The sequence below is a fragment of the Peromyscus maniculatus genome, chromosome 7 (assembly GCF_049852395.1).
Source record: "Peromyscus maniculatus bairdii isolate BWxNUB_F1_BW_parent chromosome 7, HU_Pman_BW_mat_3.1, whole genome shotgun sequence".
In the NCBI taxonomy this organism is placed as follows: Eukaryota; Metazoa; Chordata; class Mammalia; order Rodentia; family Cricetidae; genus Peromyscus; species Peromyscus maniculatus.
This window is the reverse complement of record NC_134858.1, coordinates 28,718,294-28,741,360: the sequence shown is the minus strand read 5'-3', so window position 1 is coordinate 28,741,360 and position 23,067 is coordinate 28,718,294. Positions and strand designations below refer to the sequence as shown.

Here is a 23,067-nt window from a genome sequence, read left to right as displayed (position 1 = left end):
CTAGTTTTAACCATTTATATAATATTATATGTATATAAATATATAACATACATGGCATTTCCTTCAGATACAAAGTTAGAATCTAGCATTTCAGTTTTTCTCTTCAGACTATTTGAACTTTTTTTGTATTACTAGGAAACAAGCATATGTTCCACTTTATTTTTTTTTAAGCCTAGGCATGGTGGTGCACACCCTTAATCCTAGTACTCATGAGACAGAGGCAGGCCAATTTCTGAGTATGAGGCAAGTAAATTTCTGAGTTTGAGGCCAGACTGGTCTACAGAGCCAGCTAAGACTAAACCAAGAAATGCTGTCTTAAAAAACAACAACAACAAAGCCTAACCGTATCCCTTTTAACGTATCCAAAATTACTATAATCATTTGTGTTGGAAAATCTGTGGTAAGCACACATTTTTCCTTGACTTCTTAAATAAAGAATACGATTTTTTTTTTTTGCTTGCTTCTTGATTCAAAGCATCCATCAAGGATACCAATTATTATGCTACACCCTAATACACAGATTACTGGAGACTTGTGTAAGTAGACAGGGCTATAAGCCTTTATGCCTGTCTTCAATTGTACCTCCATTCTACTCTACTGATTCTGTACATGCCTTCTCCTTTCCCTGTTTCCTTACTATTAAATGGGTATGTTTGTCCTCCATGTCTACTTAATTCAACTTATCTCTGGGTCTTCTGACTTTTTAAAATCTTGATTTAGGGTAGAAAACCAGATAATACAGTATTTTGTTGAAGAACTGCTCACTTATTTTCACTCCATTCTCTCTTTTATTCCTTAGAGAACAGGAATATGAACAAAAATAAATTTCATAAAAATTTTCCTGATAAGTTTTTGCCAACAACCATGTACCAGTAATTGTATGAACTGGAATTTGATGACTTAACAGCAAGCTGTAAAAGTTAATGACTGGTAATGTTTCTTAAATTATTAAAATTTAATCTTAATGTAATTTTTCGGGTTGGCGGTATGACATTTAGTGTTAAGAATAAAATCCACAAAAGGCACTGGGTTCCACTTTACTCAGAAGTAGTAAGGATAGCTGAGAATTCTGGACAGACTCTTCTCACCTTGAAACAGTGAAGTTGATTTGTGGCCACAATCAGCTTGATTTGGAAAAAAGCTGGCTTATAAAATCAACCCACCCTTTCAACAGACAATAAGGAATGGTATATAACGTGGCTTCTGTTGCATCCGAACTCATCAGACATACCAGAGCAAGGAAAGGGTAGAAAACTCCTTTATTTGAACCCACAAAGCGGTAGATACCAAGTAGTACAGTGGCAGAGCCCTTCAGAGACCTTTCTACTGGTCTGTCATCATGGAAGACAGGGCAGATGCCTGTGGACTACCCGTGCGGCTTCAGCACGGCTTGGTTTCCACACGACTGACAGTCTATTTGAATGTCTGTCCACCTGTCCCCGTTTGGACCTTCCTGTTCTGGCTTTGTCCTTTCACCTTGCAGTGGACTCAATTCTGCATTTCTGCTTTCAAGCCTCTAGGCCATGGCAGCAGCTTCTCCCCTGTGGCTGTTCTTGGGATCTTACTTTACCAGTACAGACTCTTCTTGCATTTCTATCAGTCTATTTCTGAAACCTCTGCTGTAGCCTATCATAATCATTCTGTAAATCACATATATACATACACAGAGATACATTTACTATGTGTTGCATGATACAGAAGTAATATTAATGATTAAAACTGGAATGAAAGAACATGTATGCTGGGTAGTGGTGGCACATGCCTTTAATCCCAGAACTCAGAACACAGAACTCTTGAGTTCGAGAACAGCCTGTTCTATAGAGCAAGTTACAGGACAGTCAGGACTGTTACACTGAGAAACCCTGCCTCAAAATAACAACCAACCAAATAAACAAACAAAAGCAACCACCAAAAACATATATTCACCTAATCAGTTACAAAAGGCAGGTGAGATTATCTGGCAAATTGCAACCATTGAAACTGCTACATCTTGTGACATTACTGGGAATCAATAAACTCAGACATTGTTTCTAGTAGAGTGTGTTAAGGACAAGAGGGCTGAGGATCTAGTGATAGAGAGTATTTGCACATGCAAAGCCCTACATTCATTGCCTAGTGTCAAGTGAGAAAAGGAAAAGGAGAAAGAGGAGAGGGAAGGAAAAAAGCAGCCTTAATATTCAGGACCAGACCAGATCCCCGCAGGAGCAGGCCTAATGCCCTGGGTTAGGCTACAGCATTTTTCTGCTAGACATAACCTCACAAGGCATCAACATCAGATGGTTCCTCTGTGACTCTTACTAAAGGTAAGGAAGGGGGTGGAAAAGTGCAGACAAAACAAGGTAACTCTGTAGTTACAACAATATCCATATCCTTCTCCTCCCTTATTGACACTGTGAACTCATCTTAAATCTGTACTCTAGAAGATATTGACTACATACAGTTCATCCAGAAATTATGCCTGCATTCTGGTATCCACAGTACTGAGCAAACTCCTAAAAATCACCCAACACAGGTTTAAATCCTCTGTTAGCTCCTCCAAGCACCATCTTACCCCAAAACCAAACAAAAAACCCCAAAAGCCTTGTGATGTGATTGCCCTTGTAAAGGAGTGATGAAGTGAACTGTTCACTATAGTTGGGTCTTTGGTGATAGGACTTGACAGAAATGGAAGTCAGTCAGTCAGTCAGTCAGTCAGTCAGTCAGTCAGTCAGTCAGTCAGTCAGTCAGTCAGTCAGTCAGTCAGTCAGTCTGTCTGTCTGTCTGTCTGTCTGTCTGTCTGTCTGTCTGTCTGTCTGTCTGTCTGTCTGTCTGTCTGTCTGTCTGTCTATCTATCTATCTATCTATCTATCTATCTATCTATCTATCTATCTATCTATGTGGTTTTTTTGAGACAGGGTTTCTCTGTGTAACAGAATCCTGGCTGTCCTGGAACTTAATTTGTAGACCAGGCTGGCCTCAAATTCAGAGATCTACTTCGCCTCTGCCTCCCAAGTGCTGGGATTAAAGGCATATGCCACCACTGCTTGGCTCATTTTGCTTCTTATAAATAAGGTCTTTTAGGAGTATTTTGGCTATTTACACAGATACAAATTGTTGGTCAAACTGTTTTGTAGCCTTCTAAAGACATTTAAGTGAATAGGCAGCCTTTAACAATCAGGAATTTACTTTGAATCTTAGGATTTACTCTTACAAGTCAGCATGATGGGTGCTTCAAAAGTTCTGTGTGTTGCCTCAAACTCTATCATAAAGAGGTAAGAAGCTGCTTTCAGTAACACTAAGGGCAGCTTCTGTGGTACTTTGTTATAGCAGCCCTGGAAACTCAACAGTGTGTCAAAACTCAAGAAATTAACAAAGTTAATATGTTCTTGGTTTTTTAACCTCTAGAAAGATCATTAATAATAATAATAATTATTCTTTTTTTAATCAGTTCCTAACCTTGAGTATAGGAATCACTCAAGGATTTTGGCTCTCCCATAGTTTCTTAAAGTCCAAATTTGTAAATCCCACCTTTTGAATTCTTTGTGGCCTAACATTGCTTGGTCATATCATATCCAAGGAAAATTGACACACAACTGATCTTGCTGATTATTCTTAAAAGTGAGTCAGTCTCCAACCTTCTCCTACTAATAATGTTCATACTGCAGTTACTGAATTTAGATAAAAAAATATATTTTATAGTTATCAATTTTTGTGTCCTTTTAAGAAAGAAAAAAAATGACAAAGATTATCAATGTAAGATACATCTGGATTCAGACAATAAACTAAATTTGTTACTTAGAATCAATGAATATAATATAAACAATTATTTCGTCCTGAGTACTTTGACCCCCTTTCTTCTCACTGCACATACTCAATATTACTAGGTTGTGTTGATTATTTATAAAATATTGTAATTAAAAAATAGTTTTTGGGGCTGGAGAGATGGCTCAGCAGTTAAGTGTACTGGATTCTCTTCCAGATGTCCTGAGTTCAATTCCCAGCAACCACATGGTGGCTCACAACCATCTTATAAAAAGCCCCTCTTCTAGCATGCAGGCCAGGCAGGCAGAGACCTCATATGTTGGGGAGGGGGGGGTAAATAAAATAAAAAAAAAAAGTTTCAGTCTTATACAGGTTAACAGGTTTCTGAGCCAAATCTCTTGCATACCAATACCAAAAGCAAACTGGTTTTCCTTGAGTACCTGCATACTTTACAGTCTTCTTGAGACAGACTGACTAGGGTAAACTACAAGCTTACTGAGCTTGTATCAATGGTGAGCACTGCTTGTTACATGTTCAATACCCACTATGCTTTATTATTGGTGCTGTTATTTCTGAGATAGGGTCTTACTCTGTAGCACTCTGGCTATCCTCAAAAGAGATCCATCTCCCTGCATCTGCCTCCTTAATCCTGGGGGTGTTAAGGCACACATTGCTACACCAGCTCTACTCTGCTCTAATTCTGTTCAAAGCCGTCATTTACTCAACAAATAATCACTTTCTCAGGTTCTCTGTAGCTAAGAAAGATAATGAGGCACAAACTAACACTAGTTTCTTAAGAGCTTCTTGCTGTGGATATCATTCTATATAAATAAAACACTGATGGCCAGTGACCAGGCAAGAAATAGGTTGCCAGGCAGGAAGTAGGTGGGACAAGGAGAGAGGAGAATTCTGGGAAGCGGAAGGCTGAGGGGAGAGACACTGCAGCCACCGCCAGGACAAGCAGCATGTGAAGACGCTGGGAAGCCACCAGCCACGTGGCAAGGTATAGATTTATAAAAATGGGTTAATTTAAGATAAAAGAACAGTTAGCAAGAAGCCTGCCACGGCCATACAGTTTATAAGTGATGTAAGCGTCTGAGTGATTATTTTATACGTGGATTGTGGGACTGCGGGGTTTGGTGGAACCCGGAGAGAAGCTCTCCAGCAACAGCTTCTGGGAAACCTCAATGCATTCCTGATCACCCCTTTCTAGAATGCAAGTCAAGAGAAGCTTATAACCACAAAGCAAATAAGCCTACAGCTAAAGACAGTAAATTATACATATACAAGGAGCCTAGAACACTAATTATACTGTAGATTCACATTACCAGTCCTAGACTTCTTATTCTAGAACATATCATGCAATTAGAAAAAAAAAAAATCGATCCTGTTTGGTAAAGCCACTGTAGAAGGGGTCTGTTACATGTAGGTGAATGTAACTCTTAACTGGAACTGTGTTCAAGGCTCTCCACAATTTGTTTTTCCAGCTCCTCTGGACTTCCCACTCATTTCCCAAGGACTCAAGCATCCATGCTTTCTTTGTATATCATTTTGCACTAGATTCACTGCTTACTGAACATTCAGTGTTCTAACCATCAAGCTCTTCTACTAGGTGCTTTGTTTCTTATTCTTAACATCTTCACTTTGTGGGCTTACTTGGGCAAATTCTCACTATTTAAGATTCCACTCAAATCGATGTTGTTAACTTGCTTTTTCTATTGCTACACTAATAATGCCTTTTAATCTGCCCAGCCCAGGATCTTTACTGGTTTGTTGTAGTCACTTATTGATATATCTGCCTCTCCATTTGGGCTAGTACCTCCTCTATTATAAGAGTGATGTTTTCTCCTTACACAGCAGCATGTTTGGCACATTGTTTAAATTTCAATAAATATTTTTTTTTATCTTACATTTATGTAGAGAGTGTGTGTGTGTGAAAGAGAGAGAGAGAGAGAGAGAGAGAGAGAGAGAGAGAGAGAGAGAGAGAGAGAGAGAGAGAATATGAATAGTGGTATTTTATTTGTACTGAAATGTGATTTTAATTGTATGTTAATAAATAAATAAAGTTGCCCTGGGGTCAGAGCTATTAGAGCTATAGCAAGAGCGTGGTGGTTAGAAGAGCTAGGTAGATTTCTGTGTGTTCAGGGATACAGCCAGCATTGGAGACATATGCCTTTAAGACCTGGAGGGCGGTACTTACAGGCAGTGACGAGGCAGTCATGTGTTTGGGTTTACAACCAATGAGAAGGCAGAACAGAAAGACTATTTAAAGACATACACAGAGGAAGTAGGTCTCTTTCGGGGAAGTTAGGAGCACTGCAGGAGGTAAGATTTTAGCTCTGAGCTCTGACCTCTTGGCTTTCTCTTTTACATTGGTTCTGTGTTTCTTATTTTAATAAGACGGTTGGTTACATCTGAGAGAGAAAGAGAGAGAGAGAGAGAGAGAGAGAGAGAGAGAGAGAGAGAGAGAGAGAAGCGAGAAGAGGAACCAAGGGGAGAAAGAGCACAAGCATGCCAAGATCTGTCTATTTATCAGAGGTTAGGTCCTCAGACATGGCTGCAAATGCCCTTGCCCACTTTTAATAAAGAACAAAACAGGAAATGGGTCCCCATGACATGCAGGGTCTCTCCTAGCCAGGTCTCGATTATGCAGCTGAGGACGGCTGTGGCTACCATTCTCAGCGCCTGCACCACTGTGTCTGGATTCGTAGCTAGATTTTCCAACCTGTTTTCTTCTGTAGTGAAAGTAATTCACAGCAGGGTATGGCGGTATGTACCTGTTATCTCAGCACCCAGGAGTCTGAGGCAAGAGGATCAGCAGTTTGAGGCCAACCTGGACTACAAAGCAAGACTGTCTCTTTAAATAAATGGAAATTCACAATTTTTATCTCTGCCTTTGTCCCTTATATCCCCCGTTGACCTTTGCTCTTCCTCAATGTGTAACTTGTTAAACACATACACAAAACGTATAGTGCTAATAATGATTTTAAAAATTCAATCATCGGCTTTTAATCATGGTGGCTCATGCCTTTAATCCTAGCACTTTGCAAGCAGAGGCAGATAGATCTCTGTGAGTTCCAGGCCAGCCAGGGCTATATATTGAGACCTGGACCCAAAACAAGCAAGCAAGCAAACAAACAAACAAACAAACAAATAATTAAATTCAATTATCATATTTTAACACCCCTTGATGTTTTTTTTTTTTTTTTTTAAAATAAGACTGAGCACAGAAAATAAAAACCTACAAATGTTTGAAGTGACTATAAAAATCATGAAAAACATAGGAAGCATTTATACCTATAGAGGAAGATTGTGGACTAATCAGAAGGTCCTCTTGAACTGGTTCACTTCCTGGTACTGTCTGCTGATCACTCAGTGAGCTCTGAGATGCACTGACAGGCTGGGACACTTCCTCATGGACCTCCTCATCACTTAATCTTTCTACTTTGACTTGCACATCTTCTTCTGTACCTAGAGGCAAAGTAGTTTTTGTGCTCTCACAAGTCACATAGTCAGCCATTCTTCTACCTGCCTCAGATGGGCCAGGCAATTCTAAAGTCCGGGTGTTTTCTGCCTGTTTCGCTTTCTCAGGCGGAATCCTTCGATCAATTCCAAAAGGGAAAGTCCATGGAAAAGCTAAAGAAGAGTCAACTGGCTGATTTCTATTTTCTGCATAGGAAGCTGAAGAATTCAATACCTGGGGTGAACTTGTTTGTGTGCTACATTTTACAGGACTCTCAGGGGACATAACAATGTAGCTTTTGCGTTTTCTCCGGGATTCTCGGCAGACAGGAATGGTCCTTTCCACAACACTGCACTCTGAAGACACTGGAGAAATACTTCCATCTCGAGAAGTAAAATTGCAGTTAGAACTATTTTCTTGTCCAGCATCTAGACCCTTTTCTGGCTGGCTATTAGGTGTATTCCACAAAATACTTGATTTCATAAACTCCGAGCAGGTACTAGCAACACTAAACATCTGCATGTAGCTTGCTGCAGCGAGAACATCAATAATATTTTCTGTGTTAATTGACAGAGTGGCTGTGTAAGCGTATTCTAATAGAGGTATAAAGCCAGTCACTGTAACATGATGCAGATCCAACACATTTTTGTTCTCATCCTCTGCTTGGCCAACAAGTTTTGTTCGAAAGAAATCACTGCAAGCTGCTAGTACTACCTTATGAGCCCGGAAGATTTTGTCCTGGACACGAATAGTGATATCACAAAAATGTCCATCATTTCGTAACATATTTAGTTTTCCCAGCATTTCCTGGCTATGGGAAGAAGAACTGTGAGTAAATGTTTTCACACCCATCTTTCTTTTTTTCCTCTTCTACTGATGCTCTTCAAGGATGCAATAAGTCAGAAATGTCCTAAAAAAAAAATATATATACAGAAACAAATCAAATGATAGCTTAACAGCTGAAATGAACTATTTATACCATTTTCATGTAGCCACTATGCCAAATAAAAAGTCTAAAATAAGACTGTGAAATAGAAAAACTTCAGGTATGGAATGTATTACAATGTATTTTCTGGTCTGTTGTGGTGTCCAATTCCTAAAAATCCTAGTAAGGAGACTGCCACAAGGCCAACCTATGCTACACAGTAAGTTTGAGCCCAGCTTGGGCTATGAATGCACAAATAATAAAAATATATTCTCTAAACCATCAACCAGTGGTTTATAAATTATTGTTAATGAGCAGCATTCTAAAACAATAGTTAAATGGCAATTATAGAGTGCTTTTATGTGCTCAAAACTGTTGTAAATATTTAACACATGATAATCTTTTGACTGTCAAAGACACCTTGGTCAGTAGGTATATAATTATCCCTGCTTCTAAATGTGAACGTGCAGTAAATAATGTCAGGTAAGCATTATAAATGATTCTGTCTTGAGACAAGGTTTCTCTGTGTACCCTTGGCTGTCCTGGAACTCACTCTGTAGATCAGGCTATCCTCAAACTCAGAGAGATCCACCTGCCTCTGCCTCTTGAGTACTGAGATTAAAGGCATATGACGCTGCTGCCACCACGCAGCTTTCTGTCAAATGTTTTATTCAGATGAATGTATAGGAGAAAGGGAGAAGGGAAAAAGAAAAGATTACAAGATTTTTTTAAAAGTCTGAATAATCTAATGACAGGAGACAAAACTGTTCCCTACTTGATATCATGATGAAGGATAACATGAAATGAATCTTAAGAAGGTAAGAGAAGGCAAGAGAGATGGCTTAGAGGTTAAGAGTACTGGCTGTTCTTCCAGAGGTCCTGAGTTCAATTCCCAACAACTAAATGATGGCTCTATTCTATAATGAGATCTGGTGCCCTCTTTTGGCATGCAGGCAGAACCCTGGATACATAAGTACATAAATAAAATCTTAAAAAAAAATAAGGCGAGAGAGCTGATACCATAGAAATAATGACCTTGACCAAATTTAAAAGTGTTCCTGCTCCAGGAATACTTATTCTGTTATATGGATTAAAGTGTTGCTCAGTCCTCCAAGGAGAAGAGAGTCAAGTAAGATCGTTAAAGACAACAACAAAATCACATATTTTTTCTAAATATAAGTAACCACAGGCAGACATAGTAATGTATGCCTATAATCCTAGCATTTTGGAGGCAGTACATTAGGAAAATAACCACAAGTTCAAGGTCAACCTGACCTACATGGTTAGTTTCAGGCCAAGCATTCAAACATAGATTCTGTCTCAAAAAACTCAAAACAACAAACAAAAAACAAACGCCCAAACTCCAAACTTAAACAACAAACAAACAAACAACAACAACAACAAAAAAACAAAAACGCCCAAGTACTCACAAAGACATAACAATGGATTTGACAAATTTTCTCTTATACAAACAGGAAGTTGCATACCTGTGTTGTTTACTGGCTGTATGTCAGTAAACACACAAGAGTGATTACTTTGATTCCCATCATGTGGCTGAGAGCAGAAGCATGCCTTTGAGCAAATGACACTCATGAACTAGGGACCATCTATATGAGCATGGGTATTAAAAGACAAGAAATTGTCGGGCGGTGGTGGCGGCGGCGGCGGCGGCCGCCGCCGCCTTTAATCCCAGTACTTGGGAGGCGGAGGCAGAGGCAGGTGGATCTCTGTGAGTTTGAGGCCAGTCTGGGCTACAGAGTGAGTTCCAGGAAAGGCGCAAAGCTCCACAGAGAAAGCCTGTCTCGAAAAACCAAAACAAAAACAAAAAACAAAAAAACAAAAACAAACAAAAAAAGAAATTAAGCATCATAGTTGGAAAATGTGTAACAGAATGCTAAAATGAAACCACTTTGAACATGATTTGGGTGAAAGTCCAGACACTGTACCAGCCTTCCAAGAAAGTAGTACAAGGCTACCTGACAAGGAGAGGGAGTGGAAACCTTTTTCAGCCTGATGTTACCTCCATCTTCTGCGATCAAAGAGCTAGAAATTAGAAAAGGAGTTTTGCCAATAATCATTGGGTTCTGAGTTCCAAACCCCATTCAACTCTTTTCTTGTTTCCTGAAAGGAAAAAAATAGTGACTGCCCTCAACCACACAATCCCAATCAAAGTAATCACTCTTAATGGCCCAACTTTAAAAGCAGAGGCCTGTTTTCTCTTTATCTCAGGCCTATTATACTTGGGAAAGCTCTAAAGGACATGAGTCTGATGTAAAGAACAGCCAAGATGAAGAAATATGCCATTATTTTCCAACAGTACATAAAAGCCAAGAGTGGAGTGGTTAAAAGCATAGAATGGGACCACAATACTGGATTGTCATCTTGATTATTTCATGTATACAGTGATATGAAGTTTAACCTTTGTACTTAATTTCTGCAGCAGTAAAACAGGGATAACAGAACCTATATCAGATCTGAGGCTAATCAAATACATGGTTCAGACAGTAACAAACAACAGAGAAATCCAGTAGTTGAACAGCAGTAGTCTCTTCCTATCCTAAAAGGACCCAAGACTACAATTAGCCCCCTGGAATCTTCCCGTCTTGTGTCACCAGCTCTGGGATCACAGGTCCATAATACCATACCCAACATTTTATAAGTGTTGGGGAGCTGAACTCGGATCCTCATGCTTACACAAGTACTGTACCACTGAGTTCTCTCTTCCGCCTGTTCCTATCTTTTGATTATGAATACTGACTGTGGTTATAGATAATCTCATACATGTTGTGTGGGGGTATGGGTTTTTAGTTTTTATAAGTATATACATACCCCTAAACAACATCTGCCTGTAAGACATAACTTACTGCCTTTACCAGAGCTCTCATCCTGGAAAAAGGTAAAAGACTTAACATCTATACTGACTCCTAAAGTATCTTCCACATCCTGCATTCACATGCAGCAATCTAGAAGAGGACTTTTAACTGGGGCTGCCCAAACTCCAGCCAGGCTGCAGTTATCTACTGCATAGGACACCAACACTTAAGCTTTAGAAATATTCAAGCTTTAAAAAGTATCAGAATGGATAAAAAAAAAAAAAGCAAGGAAAGATACTCTTTTACCCTTTCCAGACACTGAGGCCCTGGCTATTCATTACCTCAATCATTCCTGAGTATGGCTAAAAGGAACAGGAGGAGCCAATAGAGGAAGAAGCTAACAAAAAAATGGTTCTGGCTTTCCTTACAAGGAAAAAAAATCCTTGCATCAACAAAGGGAACATCTCTCAGACTACATAATACTTAGGTAGGTGCAAGCCTCTTCACCCTCTCCATATTCCCCTTATCTACTTCTCAAATCAGTAATTAAATGATAAATTTAATTCAGTAAAAACTGCTCTATCTGTAGGCCTGTCAGTCCTCAGGGACATCTGAGGCTAACCTACCTATTCCTTACCCACTCAATTGAGGGGAAACTTGCCTGGATAGGATTGGCAAACAGATTTCACTCATATCTAAAGACAAACGATGTAAGTGGTTTACTCAATGTTATTGACACCTTTTGGGTGATATTTTATTTGTGCTGAAATGTGATTTTATTTGTATGTTAATAAATAAAAGTGCCTGGGGGTCAGAGCTAATAGCAAGCCATTTAGCATAAGTCTGGCAGTGGTAAGACACACCCTTAATCTCCATCACATGACAGGCAGATCTCTGTGTGTTCAAGGATACAGCCATTATGGAGACACACGCCTTTAATCTCAATACCAACCATAGAGACCTGGAAGTCTGTATAGACAGGCAGTGACGAGGAGGTCATGTGGTTGGGTTTACAACCAATGAGAAAGCAGAACAGATAGTCAATAAAAAAAGACTCACAGGAAGTAGGTCTCTTTCTCGGGAAGGACGGCGGCAGTGGGTGATAAGAAGGCGGTCTTGGTCTCAGCTCTTAGCTACTGCTCTCTGACCTCCAGGCTTTTAACTCTGCATTTGGCTCTGTGTTCTGCTTGGGTGTTACTCTAAATACCTCGGTAGTTTGCCCAGTGTTCAGGCTATTGAGAATGCCCTAACTCTAGCCTGGAACAAATATCATCAGGGGGGATTTCTAAGATTAATTACACCTTCAAGAAATGTAACCTTGTATTTAAAATCTGCTGTGTGAGCTGGAGTGATGGCTCAGATATTACAAGCACTGGCTGCTCTTCCAGAGGACCTAGGTTTAGTCCCCAGCACCCACACGACAGTTCATAAGAGCAGTTTATAGTAATTCCAGTCCCAGGGGATCTGATGTCACCCTTTTCTGGCCTTCTGCATAAATTTAGCACGCACACGTATATGGAGGCCCATACACACGAAATAACAAAATAATAAAAACTGCTGTGACTATGAGAGCCTCTGTATTTCCAGCTGGATGGTAATCATTTCTTTTGCTCACAATGTGACTCTATCTCTACCATCTGGCCTCAACTTCTTTTATGCACTCTAGGAATTCTGCGCCCTTTGTTATCCTAACTTACTCCACTCTGTACTACAAAGCCAACAAAAAGGGCCTAAGAGCATGGACTACACAAAAACACTCTAGTTACAGACTGTTAAATTTCTCTGTCTACAAGACTCATCCAAGCCTAGAGAAATGGCTCAGCAATTAAAAGCACTTTTCATTATTAGAGGATCCAGGTTCAGTTCCCTGAACCCACATTGTATCTGACAACTGTAAGTACAGTTCAATGTCTTCTTCTGGATTCCTTGGGCATCAGGCAGACATATGGTACACATACATGAAATGCAAGCAAAAACACTTATAGACATAAAATAAAAATAAGTATTTTTTTCAAAAGTGTAAAATTTTAAAAAAAGTCTCATAACAAATCTTTTGGACTGGGTAACTATTAGCATCATCTTCCAGAGTCAAACAACAGCCATTGACATGATCATTGTTCTTCAGACAAAGGTTCAAATTCTCACTCTCAGTGATAGATCCCTACCAATATCTAGAGCAATAGTCTGGACTAAAATGAATTTAAGCAGAGAATTTATGGGTAAAATGGTGGATTGACAGTCCCACCAATAAGACTCAATGAAAAAAACAGTCAAATAAACATAACAATTTTTATTCCAGTAATGGACTGTATTTGTCAATTAATTTATTAGTCCAGGTGAGATCTCCATGGACTGCTGGCAGAAATGACTGTGAATCAGAATTTGACTGAACCAAGAGGCTCCAAGGAGGGCAGTAGAAACTGCTGGAGTAGTGCTTCTCTTTACACATAGTTACTCTGACAAGGCTTCTGCTCATGCCCGCCCCTGACAGCACCACCCAGACAGTACCAAGGAGGAAATAATCTCACACTCAACTCAGTACAGCTGTGCCAGAAATGCACTTGCAAGCTTAACTGGTCTCAACTCCCTGGGCACAGTACACATCCCAAATCCGGTTTTATGAGTTTGAACTGGAATTGCAAAGTGAACTCCTTCCATAATAATGTAAAAAGTTTTAATCTATTATTATACCTTGTCTTTTGGTTTATTATTCTTTTATTTGTCTTTTTAAAAAAAATAAACTTCACTCTTGCACATCTCATAATAATCCTGCTTTAGTTTAAAATTGCTTGGATAGGTTTTAGGATTGTTTTGTCCAGTCTACAGTTGGGTACTCTCTATTCTTCCTATGCACAACTCATATACATTCTCACTTCTAACCTATTCATCTTGTATTTCTGAACCAAAAACTTCCATAGCTTTAACAATCTCTAAAATCTGTAGACCCTAACAGCATCTTCAGGTTCCTCTCCAAGCCTTTTCCCCATTACTTTGATTTTTTTCAAAGTTGATTTAATACTTATCCCTACCCCCACATTCACCCTTCTTCCTTCCACTATGACTCTTAGCGACTGAAGTCCTAGTATACATCATACGATCCTTATCCTTGTTCCTTTACCTTCCAACTGTGTTTTGTTTTTTTTTAAAGGGCGGGGGAAGGGGGCACTATGGTTGTTCCCTGGCTGGTACAGGAATTGCATAACAGGAAGTCAGGAGCTGTGCTTGTTCCTGCATTTAAAATTCTACACTGGGAGAGACATACATAAAGGACCAAGCATCCTGGGCTCTTGGACTAGGGCTATAACTTCTGAACCACTCTACAATCTAGCCCCACCTGAACATTTCAACAGAATGGATACAGCTAATACAAATTCCAATCAATGAAATAATCCTAACAGTAATATGAAAAAATGAGAAAAACTAAAGCCACGAAACTCCCCCAAAGTTACTAATCCATGTCACTGGCATCCAGTGAGAGTGACAGATGAAATCCCAAAGAATAACAACAAAATATAATTATATTCAAAGAAGTCAAAGAAGGAACAGTAAATCTTTGAAGAAATTCAAAGAAAATAAAGACCCAAATGAAATAAGAAAGCCAATATAAGATATGAAAGACAAATTCAATTAAAAAAGAAAGAAAATACTGACATGAAAAACACATCGAGTAAAATCAAAAGCTCCTTGGACAGTGCCACCAATAGACCAAGATCAAGGCGAGGCCTGAACACTGGAGCTTGAAGACAGGCGGAGGAATAGACACGTGAAAACAAGACAAAGATTAGGGACAAAGTATGAACGATATTTTCTTTTTGATTTTTGAGTCAGGGTTTCTTCATATAACCATCACTGTCCTGGAACTTTCTCTGTAGACCATACTGGCCTAGAACTCAGATCTGCCTGCCTCTGGAGTGCTGGGATTAAAGCAGTGTGCCACCATGCATGGCTCAAAAGTATGATATTTTCAAGATACATGGGATATTAAAAACCAAGTCCAAGAATCATAAAGAAGATTTTCAGTCTGAAGGCACTGAAAACATTTCAACAAAAGCCATAACAGAAAAATTCCCAAAATTAGGGCAAAGGATGCCCTTAAAAAGGCAAACAAACAAACAAACAAAAACTAGGAGGCAATTAGAACACTAGAAATGATCAGGGGAAACAAAACAAATCTCTCCTTGGGGCTAGAAAGGTGGTTTAGCAGTTAAGGGGACAGACTGTCCTTACAGAGGACCCTAGTTTGATTTCCAGTACTCCATCAGGCAGCTCCCAACCATCTGTAACTCCAGCTCCAAGGGATCCAACACTATCCTCTGGCCTTCACAGGAAATTGCAATCATACATACATACATACATACATACATACACATACATACATACATAGGGTTAGGGTTAGGGTCAGGGTAACCATAACCATCTGTAACTCCAGCTCCAGGGGATCCAACACTATCCTCTGGCCTTCACAGGAAATTGCAATCATGCATACATACCCCCACACAGACACACAAACATACATACAATTCAAAAAATTTTTTAAATACCCTCCCCTCACATTATACTTAACCCACTAAATAATCATAACAAAAAAAATATACCAAGAGAAGCAAGTCACACACAAAGGCAAGTGTGGTGGTATTGTGTTGCCCAAAATATTGTGTACTCTAATAAATTTATCTGGGGTCAGAGAACAGACAGCCACTAAATACAAAGGCTAGAAAATGGTGGCACTCACACCTTTAATCCTAGCATTCCAGAGACAGAAATCCCTCTGGATCTCTGTGAGTTCATGGCCACACTGGAAACAGCCAGGCATGGTGACACACACCTTTAATCCCAGAAAGCCAGCCTTTAATCCCAGGGAGTGGTGGTAGAAAGCACAAAGATATATAAGGCGTGAGGACCAGAAACTAGAAGATTTTGGCTGGTTAAGCATTCAGGCTTTTGAGCAGTAATTCAGCTGAGACCCATTCCGGATGAGGACTCAGAGGCCTCCAGTCTGAGGAGACAAGACCAGCTGAGGATCCGGCAAGGTGAGATAGCTGTGGCTTGTTCTGTCTCTCTGATCTACCAGCATGGACCCCAATAACTCGCCTCAGGTTTGATTTTATTAATAAGAACTTTTAAGATTCCTACTACAGGCAAGCCCACCAAAATAACAGATTTCTCAACAGAAATTTGAAAAGCCAGGAGGGCATGGAATGATGTGATGTATTTCAAACTCTGAAAGAAAGCCAGGTGTGGTGGCTTACACCTTTAATCCCAGCACTGGGGAGGCAGAGGCAGGCTAGCCAGTCTGGTCTACAGAGCAAGTTCCAGGATGGCCAGAAAAACCCTATTTCGAAGGAAAGCAAAACAAGGAAGGAGGGAGGGAGGGAGGGAGGGAAGGAGGGAGGGAGGGAGGGAGGGAAAAGAAAGAAATAAAAGAATGCAGATTGCAGACTATACACCGAGTAAAACTACCTGTCATAACTGAAGGAGAAACGGATTTCCAAGTTTGTGACCACTAAGACAGATAATTGAATCTTTCACACAGAAGAGAAAAATAAACAGGAAACTGCAGCAAAGAATAGACCATGTCAGAACAATAGTTTAGATAATGAATAGGAAAGCAAATACTATAAAATAAACACAATGGTAGGATAAAGTGAACAATCTACCAAGAGGACATTACAATTCTAAACATGTATACACTGAATACTGGTGCACCCAATTTCATAAACACTAGATGTAAAGACAAATTGTTCCCAATATAACACTAGTGGGTGACTTCAATACCTCATTCTCATCAACATGTATGTCATCCTGACAAAAGAGAAACCTCTGAGTTAAATGAAACCATAGGTCAAACGGGTCACATCAATTACTTTTCTCATTACTGTGACTAAATAGGAATGAAGAACTGCAATATTCCAACTATGGCTCCCATAGCCTGAGGCTATGTGCAAAATGCATTGACTCTTAACTCCAAAAGTTCCCATAGTATATACTAGTCCCAACAATGTTAAAAGAATCAAACAAACAAACTAACTAACTAACTAACTAACTAACAAACATTCAAAGCTCTTCTGAGACTCAAGGCAATCTCTTAACTGTGAGCCCCTATGACATTAAGAAAAAAGTTACACAGTTCCAATATACAATGGCACAGAGTAAACATTTATATTCCAAAATAGGAGTGTAGTAAGGTAAGATTGAGTCAAAACAAGATCGAAGCTCAGCGGGGCCAATATCCTATCCTGTACCCCATGTTTGGCATCTGAAATTTGTGGACTCCTTTGGGCTCCAAAGAGCTTGGGTAGTCCAGTCCTGCAGCCCTGCGGCCTACAGCACACTTGCAGCCTCTCTCTTAGCCCAGGTCTATGATGTAGTTGCAGGCTTTTTCCTTTTCTTCTTCTGTTTAGATATCCCAAAGTTCTGACATCTTTAATACACTGGAGCCGCCACTGTAACTTAGGTTTCACTCACCTTCACACCTTGATGTAGGGATCCTTTCAAGGACTCTGACCCTGCTATACATTGCTCAGCCTCAGCAGCGCCCTGAAGCATGCTTCCACGACCCACTCACTCTTGAATCTTTCATGACTGCAAAATCAGTACCACATGGATGCTCCAATCTCTGCTGCTAGTTTGGGATGGAGCCTGGCCCCTTGGATCACAGCTTTAGGGCTGCTAGTTTAGTTTCCTAGGCAGCGGTTTGGGGCAGGAACACCAGCTGCATCCTCACTTCAGGTTCTCTCCTTTCATAGCAAATGTGCATTTTCTTAAGTTGGAGCCTTTGGGTGGGATCTTATTGTCCTCAGGGCACTTGTCCTACTCTCCCAGTGCAGAGCAGAAGTTTCTCTTTAAGGGGGCTAATTCAGTTAACAGTTACAGTTACTTTTATTTGTGTGTATGTGCACCTGTGTGTGGGGTGGTGGTGGTGGTGTTGGTGCCTGTGTGTGGTACAGTTAGGGCTTCTTTTGTAGCATCCCCCTTGCCTGCAACTTTAAACTTGCACATGGCTCCTTTTCATGGCAAACTGCACAATTCATACCTTTTTGTCTTTTCCCCTCTCTTTAGACCTGAGTAAGAGCAGTGAGCAAGTACCCATGCCACACACTCTTAATGCTACCCTTGCACTGAGATTTTCTCCAAACATATTATATTCATTACTTTAAAATTCAGCCTCACTAAAATTTTCAGGCCACAGTTACAACAAAGACTGATCTCACCGCACCCCCTCTGCCCCTCTCATGCACTAATGTAACCTGAATGGCACCTAGCCCACTTCCCAATAGAATCCTTATCCCCCTTTGAAACTTCATGAGCTGGGTGTCCACACCCTATGTTTCTCTTAGTATTCTGTTTTCCCAAGTTCCAACCATAATAACCCATTAACTTCTGCATTCTAGCAATTTTCTAGCTCCAAATTCCAAACTCTTCCACATCCTTCCTGCAAACCAGTTCTAAGAACCTAAGAACCACATGGTCAGGTGTATAACATAACATCCATACTTTTCTTGGTACCAATGTTCTCTACTAGTTATTTTTTCTTGCTGTACAGAATGCCTAACAAGAAGCAACTTAAGAGAGGATTTATTTTGGCTCACAGTTTGAGGAGAAGGTTTATTTGAAATGCTCAGAAGTGAATGAAAATGAAAACCAGTACCTTTAGAATACCATGAAAACTGTACTACAAAAAGAAATTCACACTATAAGTGACTACATTTTAAAAAAATCCACAAAACCCAGAGGTGTCTAATGAAATGGTTCATGGGTAAAGAGATAGGTCAGTAAGTAAAGCACTTGCTACCAAGTCTGATAACTGAATCTAGTCTCCAGAAACCACAAAAAGGTGGGAGAGGAGAACCAACTCCATCCATATACAGTTCCTGGGCCTCTACACACACATGACAAATGTGTGCTCCTCCTGTCCCAGTAAAAAATATTTTTAAAAAGCAGAGTGACTTCAAATAAATAATTTAGTGCTTTAAGAGCCTTGTAAAAACAGGAATAATAGAAACCCAGAGCTGGAGAGATGGCTTAGTGGTTAAGACCACTAGCTACTCTTCTAGAGGTCCCGATTTCAATTCCCAGCAACCACATGGTGGCTTACAACCATCTATATAGTATCGGATGCTCTCTTCTCGCATGCAGGTATACATGCAGAGCATACATACAAAAATATAAATAAGTAAATAATTTAAAAAAAAAGAATAATAGAAACCCAAATAAAGATCAGGTCAGTAATTAATGAAATTGAAATAAGAAAATATAAATAAATTAATCAAAGAAATGGTTCTTCAAAAAGATTAACAAGATCCAAAAACCCATAGCCAAATCAACCAAAAGAAAGTGAAGACTAAAAGCCAAGCAGTGGTGGCGAATGTCTTTAATTCCAGCACTCACAGAGGCAGCCAGATCTATCTGAGTTCAAGGCCAGACTGGTCTACATTGTGAGCTCCAAGACAGCCAGAGTTATATAGAGAGCCAGTCTCAAAAACAAAAATAAATAAATTTAAGAAAGTTATCAAGACCCAAAAACCTATAGCTAACTAAAAGAGAAGACTCTATTTACAATTAAGAGGTGAAAAGGGAGGCAATACAATGGATTCCAATTAAAATTTTAAAAAAGCACAAGAACTTAAAAACTTACATTACAAACAATTGAAAAATCTAAAAGAAATGGATGGACTCATGCACCCAAGATGAGAAAGACAAATTCAAAAGACCAGTAAAAAGCAATATGATTGAAGAAGTAATTAAAAAAAGAACACTCTCCCTTGGGGCTGGAGATATGGCTCATCCATAAAATTTACCGTAAGATAGGTCTACACTTCAGTGGCATTAAGTACATTTGCACTTCTAGAAGACAACAATCACTATCCACCTCCAAAATCATTTTCACCATTTCAACCTGGAACTCAGTACCCACTAAACAACAACTCTTCATTCAGTCTTCCCTCCCTTGGCTCCTAGGAGACACTTTCCTAGTTCGTCTCAGTTTACAATTCAAGGTTTAAGTGGTCACTTGCATAATGCTCTCATGATTGAGCCACACTACAGTTCCCTGCTCTCCAAGACTTAGTAATATTACAACACTGTGTGAATGTATTACATTTGTTTTACCCATTAATGAAATTTGCTCAAATTCCAACTCTTTAGGAAGGTGTTTTGAATGACCTTGCATTCCGATAGCCTTCTAATACACTTGACTGAAGTCCACCTTTCACTGCATTTTCAGAACAGTGGCTATTGTAACTGGTTCACATTTTCGTTTGCAAGTTACCAGTCGCATTTGTATTTTAATTATTTCAGCCATGACATGTGCGACTGACTGATTTTCAAGTATGTACACTTCCATGGGCAAAGCTGCTTTTAAAAAACCATGCTGAGAGCATAACAAATGTCATTCTGACAATAAGTTTTAAATGTACAGTTCAATGACTTAAGTATCTTCACATTGTTATATAAGTAGCAACCCCCCACCCCCACCCCACACAAGGTCTCTCTGCATAGCCCTGGCTGCCCTGGAACTCAATGATCTATCTGCCTGCCTCTGCCCTCTGAGTGCTGAGATTAAGGTGTGCTCCCCCACACTTGGCACAAGTGGAAGCATTTTTATCTACTTTTAAAACTTCAGGGCCAGGTAGTAATGGCACAGGCCTTTAATCCCAGCACTCAGGAAGCAGAGACAGGCAGGTCTCTGTGAGTTTAAGGCCAGCCTGGTCTACAGAGCTAGCTAGTTGCAGGACAGCCAGGGCTATACAGAAAAACCCTGTCTAGGAAAACAAAAAAAGAGAAAAAAAAAAATTTCAGGGTACCAAAGTAAACATCACCATAGATTTTTAACATGGTTATATCCAATGAATTTTACAAAATGTAAGGAAGTACTTAAATTCTCATTTCCTCACACCCCCTCGCCATTGCTGGAAGTAAAGGCATGTGCTACCACATCTGGCACCAAATTTTTTCCTTAAAACAATGTATTATCCTATGTGTGCATGTTAGGTTCAGAAAGGCATGCTTACAGAGGTAAGAGGGCAACTTTGTACAGTCAGTTCTCTTTGGCTATGTTTACATGAGTTCCAGAGATGGCACTGAAGTTGTCAGATTTGTGTAATAAGTGCAGCCATCTCAACATCACAAAATTGTCCTTTTTATATAATTTATATTCAACCTAATTTTAAAAAACAGCTATGACAATAAGAAATCTTTCTTTCTTGTTCTTTACTCCACAGATATCACAAAGACAATCACATGTATAACTAAAAATTCACAAATTTAATATTGGAATTCATATAATTTACATGATGTGATATTACTGGAATTCCTTTTATTATCTTAGATGCCTATAGGTAATATACAATGGATGAACAATTATCATAACCTTCCTCCTTTAAAAAATTACTAATGAACTGGGTGGTGGTGGCGCATGCCCTTAACGCCAGCACTGGGGAGGCAGAGGCAGGTAGATCTCTGGGAGTTTGAGGCCAGCCTGGCCTATAGAGTGAGTTCTAGGACAGTTAAGGTTACACAGAGAAACCCTGTCTCAACAAACAAACAAACAAAAAAGCTGGAAGATGGAGAGATGGCTCAGAGGTTAAGAGCATTTGTTGCTCTTGCAGAGGATTTGGGTTTGATTCCCAGCACCCAGATGGTGGCTCACAACCATGTGTAACTGCAATTCCAGGGGATCCAACATCCTTTTCTGGTCTTCATGAGCACCAGACATATACTTGGTGCACAAGCATACACAGGCAGGCAAAACACCCATACACATAAAACATAAAATTAACTTTTTTAAAATTCAGGCTAGCCATGGTGACATATGCTTTTAGTTCCAGTACTCAAGAATCAGAGACAAGTTGATCAACATAGCAAGAGCTGGAATATAGCCCAATGGGTACACATAGTGCTTCCCTAACATGTCCATGACCCTGAATTGAATCCCATGAAGTGCAAAATGATAACAATAAGCACACACCAAAACCGAGAATTCTAATAATCACAAACATGCCAATAACTGATAACTGCCACAACTATTAATGATACTATACATTAATAATGGTTCTTTAAACAAATTAAGGTAGGACCCCCCACACACACCTTTTTTTGAGATAGAGTCTCTCTGTGTAGTTCTGGCTGTCTTAGAACTCACTCTGTAGACCAAGCTGGCCTCGAACTCACAGAGATCCGTCTCCCTCTGCCTCCCTAGTGCTGGGATGAAACCTAATTCTTTAAGCTCTAATTTACTCACAAACGATTAACAGATGACAATCTCAAGTTACTCATTTGAGGACTTTGACAAAACTGATCAATAACTGGACTTCAAATAGCTGCTCTGGAAATCACTAATCTGTAGATACAGGCAACAACAGAGAAACATTCTACTTTGGTAATAGTAATATTCTAAGTGCTTCAAGATCAGTGACTCTCAACCTTTCTAATGCACGACCCTTTAATATAGTTCCTCACATTTTGGTAACCCCAACCATAAAATTATTTTTGTTGCTACTTCTTAACTGTAATTTTGCTACTGTTATGAATCGTGATGCAATTATCTGATATGTGATCCCCATGAAAGGGTCATTTTGATCCCCAAAAGGGGTTGTGACCCATGGGCTAAGAACCACCGCTCTAGATTAACTATATGCCCAGTCAATGTGACACTGGAACTGGAACATTTTCATGTACTACATAGCTATTAGTATTCATGGCTTAAACATTATTTTTAAGGTTAAGAAGATAAAGATGGAAAAATTGAAAAGAGACAGTATTTCACCCCTCTTAGAAAAACAAACAAAAACTACTTGGGCCAGTGGGGTGGCTCAATAGATAAAAGTACTTGCTACACAATCAGATGACCTAAGTTTGCATCCCTGGAACCATGTTAAAAAAAAAAAAAAGTAAGCAGGGTGGTGCATCTAATGTCAGCACTCATATGGTAAGACAGGAAGCTTGTGGGCCAGCGAGCCTGGAGTGCACAGATACCCTGCCTAAAACAAGGTAAAGGGCGAGAACCAATACCAAGTTTGGCTTCTGACCTCTATACATGTACCATGGCATGCACATGTGTTCATACAAGAAAGCTACATAAAAATACTGACATAAAAACAATTTTTTCATAACACAAACAGAATGAA

General features: G+C 39.6%; 1 protein-coding gene across 10 annotated transcripts in view; it reads right to left on the bottom strand.

Moving 5' to 3' along the window:
- Zbtb44 (zinc finger and BTB domain containing 44) overlaps window positions 1–23,067 on the bottom strand; it is a 60,059-nt gene that overhangs the window by 19,516 nt on the left and 17,476 nt on the right. For 6 of the 10 annotated variants that reach the window (XM_006976559.4, XM_006976557.4, XM_006976561.4 and 3 more), the window contains exon 2: window positions 7,039–8,114. The exons of 3 other annotated variants lie outside the window; for them this stretch is intronic. In XM_006976559.4, coding sequence (XP_006976621.1) covers window positions 7,039–8,056 — 1,018 coding nt within the window. In that variant the 5' untranslated portion in view covers window positions 8,057–8,114. Of the gene's footprint in view, window positions 1–7,038; window positions 8,115–17,407; window positions 17,525–18,263; window positions 18,315–23,067 lie in introns of those variants that run through there. One more of the 10 variants, XM_042280605.2, reaches the window with a different exon arrangement.